This window comes from Pundamilia nyererei, unplaced genomic scaffold (assembly GCF_000239375.1).
Source record: "Pundamilia nyererei isolate P.nyererei 1_Seehausen unplaced genomic scaffold, PunNye1.0 scaffold00094, whole genome shotgun sequence".
NCBI classification, from domain to species: domain Eukaryota; kingdom Metazoa; phylum Chordata; class Actinopteri; order Cichliformes; family Cichlidae; genus Pundamilia; species Pundamilia nyererei.
Genome location: NW_005187495.1, coordinates 1,966,684 through 1,982,041, shown reverse-complemented (window position 1 = coordinate 1,982,041; position 15,358 = coordinate 1,966,684). Strand labels below are relative to the sequence as shown.

Genomic DNA, 15,358 nt, shown 5'->3' with positions numbered 1-15,358 from the left:
TTCAAACAGCAGTCGCTTTCTAAAACATCAGATATGTATCGGATTCAGTACCACATACGAAAGTGACCCAGATCGGATTTGAAAATATCGGATTTGTGCCGTTCACACTGTCATAGCATGATCGGATGTGGGTCGCATAGGGTCAAAAAAATCGGATTTGATGCGCTTTCGCCTGCAGTGTGAACGTAGCCTAAGTGTAGAATTAAACATACAGATTGTAATATGAACTAAATGGATCTTATGATCATTTATTGCTGTATTTAATTAATTTCTTCTCACATATCAGCTTATTTAGCAAACTAGCTACATCTGCCAGCAGTTTCCAGCAGGAAACAAGAAGTTTGCCATTTTTCACCACTGTTTGACATCAAAGACCCATTTTTCTCCTAAATGACTCGATGTTTTCAGGTTTGAATTCTTCCTAATCATCACTATAAACCGCACGTGTGCACTAGTGATTGGTTGTGCCACACCTCCCCTATAAGCAGTTCAGCAAACCTGTATACTGTAAGCAAAAATGCATCTCCCACAATGATCCAGTCAGTAAGATATCCTGTAACGCTGCTTTGAATCGGTGGAAATAGTGAGATTTAGTAGTTCCCAACATTATGACAGAATCCAAGAAGTAATGTGAGAGATTTCGCAGAGAAACAAGCGGATTTGTAAATACTAACTGCCCCAGGCGTCATGGAAGGCTGAATAATGCGTGTGTGCGTCTGTGTGTGTTTTCGTGCCCGTGTGTGTGTGTGTGTGTGTGGGGGTGTATCAAAGGGTGTCTGCTGAGACATAAGAGAAAATGGGATGAGCTCTGTGTATGCGTACATGTGTGTTTTTTGACAAACAAGCATTGTTGCTGGCACACTAATTACAGCTGGCGTGGACTAAGGCAGGGAGAGTTTGCCAATTACAGGGCAGACGTGTGTGTGTGTGTTTTGTAAGTGAGGGAGAGTGTTTCTCAACTGGGGAAAGCGTTTGGGTGCATGAACCTAATCAAGGTGTGAGTAGGAGGCAATTGGCCCGGCTTGATTTGATACCTGTTTGATTTATTCACTAATCAGAACCAATCAAGCTCCAGCTATGGCTCAGCGGGGCGATCACAGCTCACCTTCCCTGCTCTGGGACGCTCAGTTTTCAACTACTTCAAACTTAATACACTTTTCCTGGGTTTCCAACACTGGATACTTTTGTTATAAACCATTCATGGTGATTTGCTGCAATTTTAGAAGATTTAAGGAGATTTTAATCCAGTTATGCGCACTGAGGAGGTTTCATTGTTAAAATACCAAAACGTTGGAAATAAAAAAAGTTGATTGGTGCCTGTAATTACCACTTTAATGCAGAGAAATAATAATGTTATTTTTTCATTTTTGTGTGCATACAACCACATAATTGTTAAAGCCAGCATCAAATGTAGAGGCTGTTAAAGTTAAATGTTTTATTCGGTGTTGTGCAGACCAGTTTTTGTCATCTGAAATGTATTATTATATACAAGCTCCCAGTCAAACGCTGAGCAGCGCAACACAAAAGACTTGGTAGTTCAAAATTACAGCGTAGGAGTATTTCAGTGGGACTTGAAAGACGTTTAACAGAATCACTCACAGTGAACGTTGGAAAAACTAAGTGGAGCTCTATGATAATGACTAAAAGAGCTACTTGGAGTCCAGTGTTCCGGTTAACCAGATGAGATTGGACCTGCAGAGGTGCCCAGCTTTTTAAATAAAAACATGCAAAGTCTGGTTGCTGACATTGTCTGCGATTCCTGAGACCGATTGGCTGGAGCTCAGAAGAAGGTTGAAAAACCTGAATGTACCAACTCTCTACAACAGGGGTCTCCAACTCCAGTCCATAAGAGCTGCTGACCTGCAGCTTTTAGATGCATCCTTGTTCTGACACACCTGAATCAAATGAATGGCTTGTTATCAGGCCTTTGCCAAACTTGATGGTAAGCTGAAAAGGTAATCCAAGCATTTGATTCAGCTGTGTTGGAGTAGGGATGCATCTAAAAGCTGCAGGACAGTAGCTCTCGAGGACTGAAGTTTGACATCCCTGCTCTACAGGAAGAAAACCAGGACTGTAGCTACAACATGCAATCCTGAATCAAGCTCCGTCTCTACAACTTGATAAATCTTCATCCAGATGGGTCTTAATGCTAGGACAACATAAAGGAAACCACTGATCACTAAAAACTGCACATTTTAAATTTGCACAAGACCACTTGGATGTTCTACAACACTACAGGACGCCTTACAATCACTGAGAGGACAAATGAATTTTTAAATTGGATTCGATTTACAGGCGAATGTCAGGGCAGCACGACATGAAGCGAGAACACAAATTTGGTGATGGAAGAGCACACTTAAATAACTCAACAACAAAATAAGAAAATTCATTTTTATCAAACGGCCAAATGAAAATATTGACCTTGACTCAAATGAGATGCTCAGACGTGACCTGAAGAGGACTGTTCAATCAAGACGTCCCGGAAATGTTGACGAACTAAAACCGTTTTGTGGGAAGAACGTCCAGAATTTCTCTCAAAACTAGCTGCAAAAAGTGCGTAATTGTTACTAAATTGAAGAAATCGCTTTTCCAGCCTTCGCTTTGATCGCTCGATGAAGACTTGAAAAGTAAAACTGCTCGTGCGTTAGTATGAAACGCTATATTTATAATAGTATATACAACACTGAAATCATGTTCAGCATCTAAGATGGAAACTCAGTGCATTTGTATTTGGCTAAGATGTGGAAAGTACTTTTGTTGTGTTGTCTTGGCAGCGTACATTAAAGCTGTACTCGAGCAAATTCAGTACAGCATTTGCATATAGTTGATGGACTTGTTAGAATTTGAACTTTTGATTTGTTTTCTTCCTTCTTTCTTTTCCCAACAATGACTCACTGCAAAAGTGCTTCTTTAAAAAGATTTGACGCAAACACTGGATGATGCACTTTCCTTGAGAATCTTCCTCCGTGATAAACTCAAACTCCCCCAGTATGTAATACAGACTTGCTGTTTTAAATTTAAAGTCTCAAGCTGAAACTCAGTAAAGGTAGGACTATTTCCTCAATTTTGGCAAATCTCCTCCAGAGCCACAGAAGACATTTTCACAGGCTGAGTGGTGCTGCTTATCCCAAGTAGACTTTTCAGATTTGCATTCTTTTGCAGCATTGTTTTGACAGTACTCGTCTTTGCAGTGAACATTTGGAGTTGTCCAACACACTGATTTTTTTGTTGAGTTAAAGATGGCATACTTGATGTCACGTTCATGTTCAAACACACATTTGACATGGGAATTAGCAGCTTCACGTGTCTCTGAGAATCTTTGCCACCGAAAAGGCCGTTACTGTCAGCTCTGTCTGACCGAGGCCGGCAGAGAACAGCAATCAATCAAAGCGGCTTCAGCTGGGCCACACCGGTGCAGCAGCTCGTTAGTTTGATTTCACACAGCTGAGCAGGGTCTGTCCTCTGTGCCGAGCCAGGCGGCTGTCTGCACCTCCGCGTGTCCGCTGTCAGCTACCCGCTGACTCCCTGACTGTAACAGCGCCCCTGCAGCTGCGCATCAAATGTCTACCGGCAGAAAACCGTGTCCAGATAATCAAGTTCAAATCACGCTGCGTTTTGTCATTCCTGATGCAACCTCCACCAAATATGTGCTGCACGTTTAAATTTACTGTAGCTTTCTAACTGCCTGTACCTGCAATATTAAAGGAATAGTCTGGGGAAATTCACTGATTTGCTTGCCTCCTGAAAGTTGGATGATGTTATTATTATGAGCCACCAGCTGCTGAGCAGTTAGATAGGAAGTTACTAGTCCTGGCTACAAAGAAAATCCCTTTGAGTTGTTGTTTATATAGTTGATTTTTGCACAGACTGAATAAACAAGATAAAGTACTGTGATTAATGGGTGTTAGAGCTGCTGGTTGTCATCTTTTTGTTAGACGGAGCCAGGCTAGTCCCATTATTAATCTAAGCTAACGGTGAGTCTCAGTTGTTTTATTTTCTTTAGTACGCTGTGTACACCAAGCACTTGTCTAATACATACATTTTGACAGGATAGGGTTCTCTGAAAATGAGTCATTTACCAATAATGACATGTACAGTATTTCAGTGTGTCATGCTAACTACAGCAGTATGTACTCAACATAGTGAGTCTAGTATAGAAAGATGTGATTTGAGCAAAGTATGAGTTTCCATTCATTTCCTTTAGCTTTATGGTTGTAGAAGCATGTACTATCATCATGTGGTATGCGGCAAGAAAGGATAAAGGCTACATAGCTGATGATCTAACTATCCTGAAACTGACACAAATGTCCATCCATCAATTTTCTTTCACTTATCTGGGGCCAAGTCACAGGGGCAACAGCCTAAACAGCGAAGCCCAGACCTCTCTCCCCCCCCGCCACCTCCTCTTGCTTGTTTGGGGGAACACCAAGGCATTCCCAGGCCAGATATAATCTCTATAATATTATCCTGGGTCTCCCAATCAGGGCCTCCTCCCTGTGGGACATGCCCGGAACACCGTCAGATGCCCAAACTACCTCAGCTGGCTCCTTTTGATGTGGAGGAGCAGCATCTCTACCCTGAGCCCCTCCCGAATGGCAGAACTCCTCACCTATCTCTAAGTGAGAGGCCAGATCATCTGCAAAAAGCAGAGATGTAATTCTGAGCCTGCCCAGGTAGAAGACTTCATGGCTACACCTAGAAATTCAGACCATAGAAATTATGAAGAGAATCGGTGACAAAGGGCAGCACTGGTCCAACACCCACTGGGAACAATTCCGTCTTATTGCCAGCTATGGCCTGATTGAATGGCTCGAAGCAACTGGCCAGACACCCCACACTCCCGAAGCACCACCCAGAGAACACTTTGAGGGACTTTGAGGGAGAATGCCTTCTCCAAGTCCACAAAACACCACCACCTGACACCAAATGTGCAGTACAAAAATAACAACAAACACAGGAGGAAGATTATGTAACAACAATGGCAGAGAAACAGAAAAATCTCCTTATTACTATAAGCTGCTAGCTACAGGTATGTAAGCCAATTTTTGCAGTAAAATGTGCAGGTTAACTGACATTGAACAGTTTTTTGTTGCTATAAAAATAAGAGGTGAGTTGAGAATCAGCCTGAGTGTATATGTTTGCACTTACGTGCTATTATGTGTTTATGTTTGCTAAGCTGATTAGCCACATGCAGATGTTCGTGCCTGGTTAAAAGTGTTGTAGTGTAGGGAAAGTTTTAGATCCTCCAGGTAAGCAGTAAAATATACATGGGGATAATGGAGTTTATTCACAGTTATAGGACTATGTATAAAAGATGAATAATGCCACTGTGCTGCCACACGTTGGGTAGTGACGTCCCATTGATAAACATAAAGCTGAGTATTTCATTTGTTATCAAACTGATGTTTAAGACTGGATATGACGAGTGAGCGGCAGCGCTGGTTGGTGGTTCTTAGTTTATCATCCTTTATGACTTTTAGTAAGGACTGTAATTTACAAAATAAATATTTAAATATGTCCCAAAGCTAGCAATTAAAACTGTGAAGTAATCAGGAAAGTGTTTACAGAGGTCGCAGAGCAAATGAGCTGAGGGTCCTTAAACCTTTCCATACAACCAGAAGTCTAAAAACCAATGCATTCATGTTTATGTTCATCATGCCCGGCACCCTCTGGAAATTCATACAAATTGTTGAGTTTCTAAATGTGTCGAGTGTATTTATGTTCTCATAAAACATTAGCAAAGACATATTTTTTACATTTTATTTTTTAGATGATTTCCATCCATGTTTGCTAACCTTTGCAGGCACATTGCTTTGCATAAACCGATTTGTACTGCTGTCAGTTGTTTACGCACAATATAAAGAGCGAGGGGGACTCACATTTATTACTGCCGCTACAAACCAAAACCTCCGCACGGCACCTTTAAACATATTTAGTAATACGCCGACTAAACTACTTTTTAATAGACCCCATTGAACATTCAGTCCAAATCATCCTAGGTTTTCACAGATGTAAGCCAGTCTGACAAACATTTTGAAAACAACATCAGTGAACCCAGCTGCCCCCTGATACTGGTAGAAGAGGTTTGGATCATAACAGAAAATGTGATTCATTCAGCAAGTAGCAGCAGTCACCTTAGTGTACAGAATTACTCTCCAGGCACCTAACTGCATAAAAACATGCAAACACACACACACACACACACACACACACACACACACACCTCCACTCTCTCCCAGAAGCGCAGTTGGACTCCAGTTTAGTGTAAGGTATCTCGTTTCATCCAGCCTCTGTGCTGGGACTGTTTGAAGCAAAGGAAGCTCTTGTGTTTGATGGAGACTTACCTTCTTCCTCATCTCCTCTCAGCTTCCAGAGAAACTTCTCCTCTTTGATGTCTCTCCCTCCTCCACTTTCTGCCTCCTGTCATCCATCTTTCCTTTATATTTTTTTCCCCCTTCTGCCTTCTTTCCATCTCCCTCCCTAAGAAAGTATTCTGTCCATATGGAGGTGGTGGAATTGCATAAAAATGTCGTTTCATAGCCTGCAGGGCCGAGTAGAGACACTAAAAGTTGAATTTAACAGTGGCAACACCTCCCGGCACGGTGTTTCTGGGAGGCTGGTGTCTCATTAGTAATCAGAAAAAAACGTGCAATCAGGATAGAAATCCATCAAGTAGAATTCAATAACCAATTCAAATGATTTTTTTTCTTATGAAAGAACTAGAATAAGTCCTACACAGAGCTAAATATATCCAAATATATTGGATGAAAACAGGCATCGGCAGAAGTTTTTAACAATTCAAGCAGTTGAGACGTGTGTTTTACCCATTTTTGTTGTTGTTGTTTTTACCTTGTAGTAAATGTTTTGTTATTAGTTAAACAGTGATAAATGTATTTTTTCCATATCTTATAGTTCCAGGAGACGTTCCAGTTATTGATTGTGTTTCATCGGTGTACAAGGCTACTTCTTGTGCCAGCAGTGAAGTTACATCAAACTGAGTTCAACAATTGACACAACTGTCAGAACAAACGCTTGAAGATGAAACATTAATTATTGATCTGCTCGACGATTAGTGAAACAGCTTCATCACTCGAGTTGATTGTCTGTGAAATGGCTACACCATCCATTAGCTGCCTGCTGTCTTTCTGTCTGTTTTTTTGAAACCTCATCTCTTTTTTCCCCTTTTTTAAAAAAAAATGTGAATTCTTGCTCTGCGCACTTCTTTGAACCCTCGAGCTCACTATCTGTACTTGGAGCCATTTACTAAGTCTAACCTATTTTCTCTGCTTGATATAGCAGAAAGCTTTTCTGTGTTAGGGGTAAAGGATGCTTTGGACTTGGAAACACTAGGTGACTTATTAGGGTTTGTTTTTTTAACTTAACTACTGTATTTTCTTAAAGGGCTGTCTTCATTGACTTTTACAAAATAGTTGAAAGCACAGCCTGCACTTTATCCTTTCTGCAGAGTCTATAAAGTTCAAGCTCTTTGTTGGTTATCTGGTAAGAGAAGAAAAAAGCAGAGGGATAACTGCTGGTGAGAAAATGTGCAAATAGGAATCACCAAATCAACAAAAACCAAACAGTTGAGTCACAATGCTGAAGCTAACCCTGACTTATAGTCATGAGCGAAAAGAACACGATCATGTATACAAACAGGCAAAATGAGCTTCCTCTGTAGGGTGGCTGATCTCAGCCGTAGGTACAGGGTGAGGAGCTCAGAGCCGTTGCTCCTCTATGTTCAAAGTAGTCGGCTAAGGTGGTTTGGGCGTCTGATTAAAATGGCTTCAAGATACCTCCCTTTGAAGGTTTTCACAGTACGACGAACTGTGGGGCAAACCCAGTGCCTCAGTATTCCCTATAAGAAACTTAAAATAAGACTAGGAACACTTGGAATACTCTGTTTATCTTATCCTGCCTGACTTTAGATAAAAAGAAGAGGGTGGATGAACGACGTAGGAGCTTACTGCCAATCACCTGCAACACTGATGACATTAAATTCTTCCATGGGTCTCCAACACATATTACATGATGGATAATTTCCAAAATAGCCACAACTACACAGAGTTTAGCAAATGAGACCAAATTAACTCATTCTAAAAATGTATATGCTTAATATTTCTAGTTGGACGTTGACTGTATTTGAGTGGGCACTAGAGGCATTTACCCGGTATGTACAGGATGTTATTGGTAAAGCAAAATAGCAGTTTGTTCCTTGTGTGTGTGGATGGTTGGTAAAGTAAAGTACTAGTTCCATCAAGTACTGACAGCAGCATGGCTGCGATCTGCTTATTGGCTAAGGCTGACCTCTGACTTCCCCTTGGAGTAAAAAGGTAGGGTAATTGCTCTCTGCGGAGACCATTACAGCGTTGTACCATCCCTCTGTTAAAACCTGTAAAGTGACCAGTCGGCATTTGCCGATTGGTCACTTTTCTCTCAAGGCCTCTGGAATCTTTTTTTACCAAGAGGAACATATCACTGATTTTCTTTCCCCAACTCTCCACATGTATTTGTGTCAGCTCTGACATCCCAGGGTCATTTTAATCCTGCGTAGATTGGAATGTAGAGTTTAGTGCAATTTTCAACTTGCACACATAGCATCTGTATTACAACGGCCATAAAAAGCAGTAGCGGGGCAGATGGATTAGATTAGATGATTGACGATTCCTGTGGGGAAATTAGATTGCTGCTGCTGCAATAGTAATAGGATTCAGCAGGAGAAGAAGACAAACAGAATATAAGCACACATTCAGAATAGGAAATCAGCAGTGGAAGGAAGGAAGGATCTGAGCATTTAAGCACAGTTTGGTGCCAAGAAAGAAAAACAAAAATCAAAGTGCATCTGGCTCTGCACTGAGGCCATTTGTAGAATTTTGCTAGTTATGTGGGTGTGATGTGTGTGTTACATTGATGTGGTAGAGTCCCAGGATTACCGCAGTCCAAAAAAAGATGACTAAGATTACTTGTGTGCTTGAGCAACCTCAAGCGTCCTATCATACCTGCTTGTATTGCTGTCCAGAGAGAGTTTATGAATTCATCTGCTTGCAACTGCTCCCCTGTGCTTTGGTTATGTAACATCCACAAATTCACCATTACCTCACAGCAACATTTTATCCTGTTTCACAGGTACCTCGGTCGTGACGACGTGGCCGAGGCGTCTCTGAGCAAAGCCCAGGAGGAGGGAGGCAGCGTCCGACTGGTCACAAAGGAGAACTTCTTCACAAAGAGGAGGTCTGCCTCTTCGCTAACACCACCTGCTACACAGAGGTTTGTTAAGGGAAAAAACGCGCACATAAAGGTCAAGTTGTCCTCAGGTCTGTAAGTAGTTTGCTGCTAATATATGAAACTAAAATTCAAATGTATTTCTAGCTGATCACTGTGTTTCTCCTGTCTACTACACAAACGGTATTTTGATCATTCATAGATCCGTTCTTGTCTGTAGTATTTAAAGATGAAACTTCAAGGTCTGCACATGAAGGTGGTTTGTCTCACCACATGGTTTCCTCTTCAGGATTCAGAGTATTTTCATTTTCTTTCCCTCAGCTGTCTCCATGGAGATCTGTATGTGCCTTGTGGGAGAGACACAAAGGCCCACTGAGTGTGTTAGTACAGTAAATATAGACCATAATACGATCTACTGGGTGAGATGCATCGGCCAGCTCACCCCAGGAGGCAATATCTCTATGGAAACCTGCAGCAAACACACAGACGAGCTCTCACACATATACACAGTTACTGGTGTTACATACAAAATGTCTGTGATAATCTATAAAGTGCCTTAAAGGCTCTGTTCAGGATATGTGCTTTTAGACAATAGATAGCGTTTTACTGCATGAGGTATACAGCAGTGTCTGGAAGTATAAAGTGTTTGACAGAAGCAAGCACTGCTGTGTGAATAAACACGGTAAAAGGCAGCATGGTAACAACATTAAATGGCCATTTATAAAAGCTGACTTAAAAAATGTGCTAATATGCTAGTAGCTAGAATAGAAATGGCATCCATCCGTCCAACTAACTGTGGCGTGTGGTTGGAGGGATGAGGAGAATCCATGTTTTCATAAAGTAGGAAGATTGACATCCATCACTGTTATCTATTTAAGCATTCAAGTAAAACTTGTACATAATATTGAACTGCTCCTTCAAAACAACAAATTCAGTTCAGTTCCTGCTAATACTTCCTGCTGGCTGATATCACTTGACGTTTGAACTGTGGCTATAAGTTATACTAGAGTAAAAAAAAAGGACAGCAAGCTCTTAGATTGTAAGGCATCTGCACAAGTCATCTGATGGGAGGCAACCTGTCTCCAAACAGTAGCAGTCTGACTCTGACTGACTGCAATCATTCTCTAAAATATTGGCAATGTTTTCCAAGTAAATGTTGTCCAGTTTATAAACACAGATACATTGGCAACCTGTTGCAATCATTCTGAGTCACTCTGCTCTGATAAGCACAACTGACCGTGAACTAAAGAAACAGACATTTCTGATAACATACATCCGTCGTTTTTTTTTTTTTTTTGTTTGTTTTTTTTGTCCCGTTTGGATCTATAGCCATCAGAATTGTTGTCTTAAGGCCAAGATAGATGCCAAGCGGATTTATTTTACCAAGTGGATCATCATGGCCTTGCCATATTGGTCCATTTGATTGACCTTTATTATAATTATGAATTTATTTTATTTTCAGTTGCTACAAACGGGACAGACATGACTGGGGGATAGGACAGGGAGAAAGAATCCGTTTAAAACAAGCGCATGTCTGGTATTGAAGGTATCAGTTAATCTTAAAGTGTGCCACCTATGCCTGGGCGTGGGCTAAAAAGGAAATCCTGCCATGCAGCATGCGTCACTAGTGTCCATTTTGAAGGGAAACAGTCTTTATATTGCTATCCACATGAAAGCAACATGCTAAAATGTGGAAAATAAGAATCTCGATTAACAGCTGGATGTACCAGTGTCAGATCTCGTTGGTGCCTTTGGTTTCTTTCGGTATAGAGCACCAGAGATGAGCCAAGGTGGTAAACATTCTACATCTATAAACCTACATTTTTGATTCACATGCATTTTTTGGCAAATGCATTGATGTTTTACAGTTTCTAAAAGACATATTTCTGGCTTTTCTGGATGTTTTCACTATTCTCAGTTTGGACACACAAGTAAAAAGTCTATTTGTGTCTCTCTTTCATCGACTAGACTTTGCTGGCACACCATTTGTCCCATGATACTTCCAGTTTTTGGTATATTCTCAACTTTGAAACAGCAAGGTTCCCTTTTTAGAAGGTTCTCTTCTCTATTTCAATGATTAAATTTCCTTCTGTAGTGCTCTGTCACTCTGGCTCTTTGTTCCTCTTGCTGTCTCTCTGAATTGTAAACCATGGGGAAAGAGAATTTAGTCCATCTGTCCCCTCCAACGTGGCTCTAGCACCCTGCTGGGACTACATGGCAAATGCCCAGATTTGCTGTCTTCTGCCAGACGGACATGCACGCAGATACACATACTAGAAATGTTTTACAGATAGAGCATTGTAATATACTAAATATACAGGAAAAAACTGATTTATTTCTGTTGCATGGATATTTACACTGCAATGTATTTGCAGTTTGTAGAAGAAAGTGAGCTTTGTTTAATTTAGATCAGGTTTACAGGGTAATGTCTTGACTGATCCCTCATTTCTTTATACATGGGTGCAGCGAGTTATAAAAATGTGCAAAAATACACGAAAATCCTGAATATAAGGCAAAAAGAGAGTTTGTACAGTTCTAATGAGCTTGAAAGTGAATACATGGTATGACCACCTTTATGCTTCAACACAGCCTGAACTCTCATAGGCAGCTTTCTTGTCATTTCTTTAATTAGCCATCAGGAATAGTTCTCTTGGCTTCTTGAAGGACATTCCTGAAGTCTTTTTTGGAGAGCAGGTAAACCAAAAAATTCAAATTTGGATTAATCACAACATCAGACTTGTTGCTACAGATTTTTCTCCCTGTTTCCCTTCGTTAATAATGTCTTCTTGACAGCCGCTGTACCACTGAAATCACTTCTGATAAGGCTTCAGTGAGCAGTAGAACTGAAGGGCCACATGCATCTCTCAGGTCTTAGTCGATTAGTTAGATTTTTTTCTGTTTTTTACACACAAATGGCTTTTCGATACTGCTTGCCTACTAGAGAAAGGTGTGACATTTCTTCTCATGTCCCCTACTTGTCGTGGATCCATATTTTTTTAAGGACACACCAAGCCGAGATATGCCAAGTTTTCAGCTAATAGCTCTTTGGGAGTCTGCTTGGTGGTGCAAAAAATACAATTTTATGCACGTCAGACTGTGTTATCTTTAGTATTTTTAGTAGAATCATCTAAAGAAATGAGAACAAATGATGTGTTTTTGTGACAGGCTGCTAGTGAAAAAGTGCCTAAAGCTACAATTTAAAATCGCTTCTTTGCTGCTAAGTTAGCAGTGGTTCATGCCATTAGGTGTTTTTTTTATACTTACAAAAAGTGGGCAAAAAAGTATTCCTGTGAAAATGTTCACGCACAAGGACCGATAATCAGTGATGAAGCATCCAGAGAAACAAATGTGGGGAACTATTGCTCAAGGGCGCTTTAAAATATGACGCAAACTATAAACAAGTGAGAGGAGGTGTCTTAAGACTTTTGCACACTACTGCATGTTCAGATTCAAGGTCAGTGGCTACACATTAAACACGGTGTTTAATGAAAGAAGCTGTTGTGAATCTTTTTAACGTCGTTGTTGAAAAGAATAAAACCTTCATCAATGGGAACTATTTTTATAACAAATTCATTTGTATTGTTTTTGTTGAGATTTGGGATGCCTGGCCTCAACTTACCTGTTTGACGTTTGACTTTGACGTTTTATTGTGCTCCTCTTCGCCGTGTTTTCTACTTTCGCCTGAGGTCACCTGAAAAATTAAGATGAAAACTCGTCTTCCCCGCTGTCGCCAAGTGCTTTCTCATCATCATCATCATCGTTTGAAATCATAGGGGCTCTCTCTCTGCTGAGCTCACCATGAAATATAAAGCTCCTTGAGATGACTGTTGTGATATAGATAAAATGCTCCGCTCTTTAAAAATACAGGGCATAGTGCTGGTAGGTGTGGTTAGTTTTGCAAACTCGCAAACTAAGAGATGATATCCAGCTGCAGGTAATTTACTAACAGGACAGGCACACAACAAATCAGAAAACCATATAAATACAGGGGATACGCGTGCATGTTAAATGTAGGCCTATGGTGATAATCTGGCAGACAGTCGTTTGAATGGAAACAGGCTCGAGTCATTCAGACAGGCTCTGATCTAGGACTGTAAACTGCACAGCAGTATTTTAGCCTTGTGTTCTGTAGCGTTCTTGTATTAAGACAACTTCCATATAGATAACATATCTGCGATATGTAACTCATGGAGAGTCAAAGTATGTGCAGCTAAAAACAGTCATGTTGTTAGATCTCACGAGATCAGGCGAAAACCTCGTGCGCTGTCCATGGTCCTGAAATTCTAGTGTAATAAAACTGCATTAAAGAAAGGTTTTTTTTTCCTTTATTAAGGGAAGTTTTTCAGTTCATTAATGTAAATGAGTGTAAGAAGTTTTGTTGCTGCTGGTATTGCGTGACTCCCTTAGGTTGGAGGATCCAGGTCATCTTTGAGTTCACTGAGCAAATTTAGAATTCAGCTGGCTGGGTCATCTATACGGTTTTACGTCTTTACGTCTACGTATCCTCTGCAGCCATATCAAGTTCAGAAATTGAGACATGCTTTTTATCTGCGTTTAATATTAGCTCAATTATCAGCAAAGTGCAAGTTGCAAATCAGTTTGTGCACATGATTTAAATATTATTCTCCCTATAGTGACGTTCATATGCAACAGTCACATAAACCTCTGAGTTCTCACTTTTTACTCACAGTCGTGTCATTGCACTCCTTTTACACCAAAGCTCAGTTTGTGCTGGAGCAACATGTTAGCAAATCTGGTGTTTGGACATTGAAGTCCTTCAGTACCACATCTGACTTACAAACATACAACCGTCTGTTGAGAATTTGAGAATGATGTCTTTTTGGTCTGAAGTTACCATCTACCACTTCTTCACTCCCGACTATGTTTCCCCTTTCTCTGTCTCTCTCACAGCAGGCAGGACAATCAGTCCTGTAGGACATCAGATGCACAGTCCTCAACAGAGTCCAGCTACCTGCAGGCTGTGGACAGTCAGGGTGTCCCTCTGTGTCTCTCCTGCCAGCAGCCCTGCTCTACCACAGGTGGAGCGTGGGACACTCGATTCTGCAGCCACAGGTATTGCAACACTAACTACATACAGTTAGAGGAAAAGCTACGGGCTAAACTGGACATTTCCAACTTGTAATAACTTGAGAATTGCTCAAAAAGTTCTGGAGCAGATTTGTAGATAATATAGATCTCAGTGCACCTGATGTGCGAGGTCTACTGCAACAGCAGTGTCTTTGATTAGATGTCAGCCAAACAAAAACATATTAAATCAACTTTTACACAGTTTGGGAGGTTTTTCCCCCCCAAGCTTCCCTGTACTCATTGTCCTCTGCGCAGAAGCCCACCCATCTGGCACCAAAAAATTCAATTATATTCAGAGCTTTAAGAGTTTGTGTGCAAAACAAACTCAGAAACACAGCAGTACAATGTTGACTTCACCCTGTTGTTTACTTTCTTTGTAGAAAGAATACTGTTTGCTCAAGACTAAAATAGATTAGACTTCAACTCTTGCATCTATAATGGTCTTTTTTCCAAATCTTTTCCTGTAAATTTTTTGGGGGGGAATCAGTCAAATTTGGTCTTTACCAAACTTGATACCATTACCAATGTAAAATAAAGGTTTTTTATGGAAAATCTAAAGCAAACCTATTTCGGTTTAGTTTTTCTGGAGATGCTGCACCTTTTCCTGGCAGTCTTAATTCGATGAAATGGTTTTCAAAAGCCAGCTTCTGTTTTTTAACCAACATGAGAAAAACTTTCTATGTGAATGATTTTTATAATAGAAAGAAGTTAATCACAAGTTTCTTTCTGTAGTGCAGATGTTTCTATGTGCTTTGACCCACAGGTGTCAGGAGGAGTTCCAGTTGCGCTCCAGCCAGACTTACATGCGGTCTCAGGTGTTGGAGGCAGAGCGCGGCATCTGTCAGCACTGCGGCCTCCACGCCCATGACCTGTTCATTAAGGTTCGTGATGCTCCACCCTCCCAGCGAAAGGAGATCCTGGAGAACACTTGGCTCACCCAGCTGCCACTCAAACAGGTGGGACATAGAGCAGAGGAGGCACTGTTTCGTATTTGTCTCTCATCCATGTTTCAGGAAAACTCCACCAATGAGCTGAAGAAACATTATTTTTT

General features: G+C 40.8%; 1 protein-coding gene across 6 annotated transcripts in view; it reads left to right on the top strand.

Moving 5' to 3' along the window:
* zranb3 (zinc finger, RAN-binding domain containing 3) overlaps positions 1 to 15,358 on the top strand; it is a 120,103-nt gene that overhangs the window by 98,100 nt on the left and 6,645 nt on the right. For all 6 annotated transcript variants that reach the window (XM_005739865.1, XM_005739863.1, XM_013912602.1 and 3 more), the window contains 3 exons: positions 9,124 to 9,264; positions 14,131 to 14,292; positions 15,071 to 15,263. In XM_005739865.1, the coding sequence (XP_005739922.1) occupies positions 9,124 to 9,264; positions 14,131 to 14,292; positions 15,071 to 15,263 (496 nt within the window). The remainder of the gene's footprint in view (positions 1 to 9,123; positions 9,265 to 14,130; positions 14,293 to 15,070; positions 15,264 to 15,358) is intronic.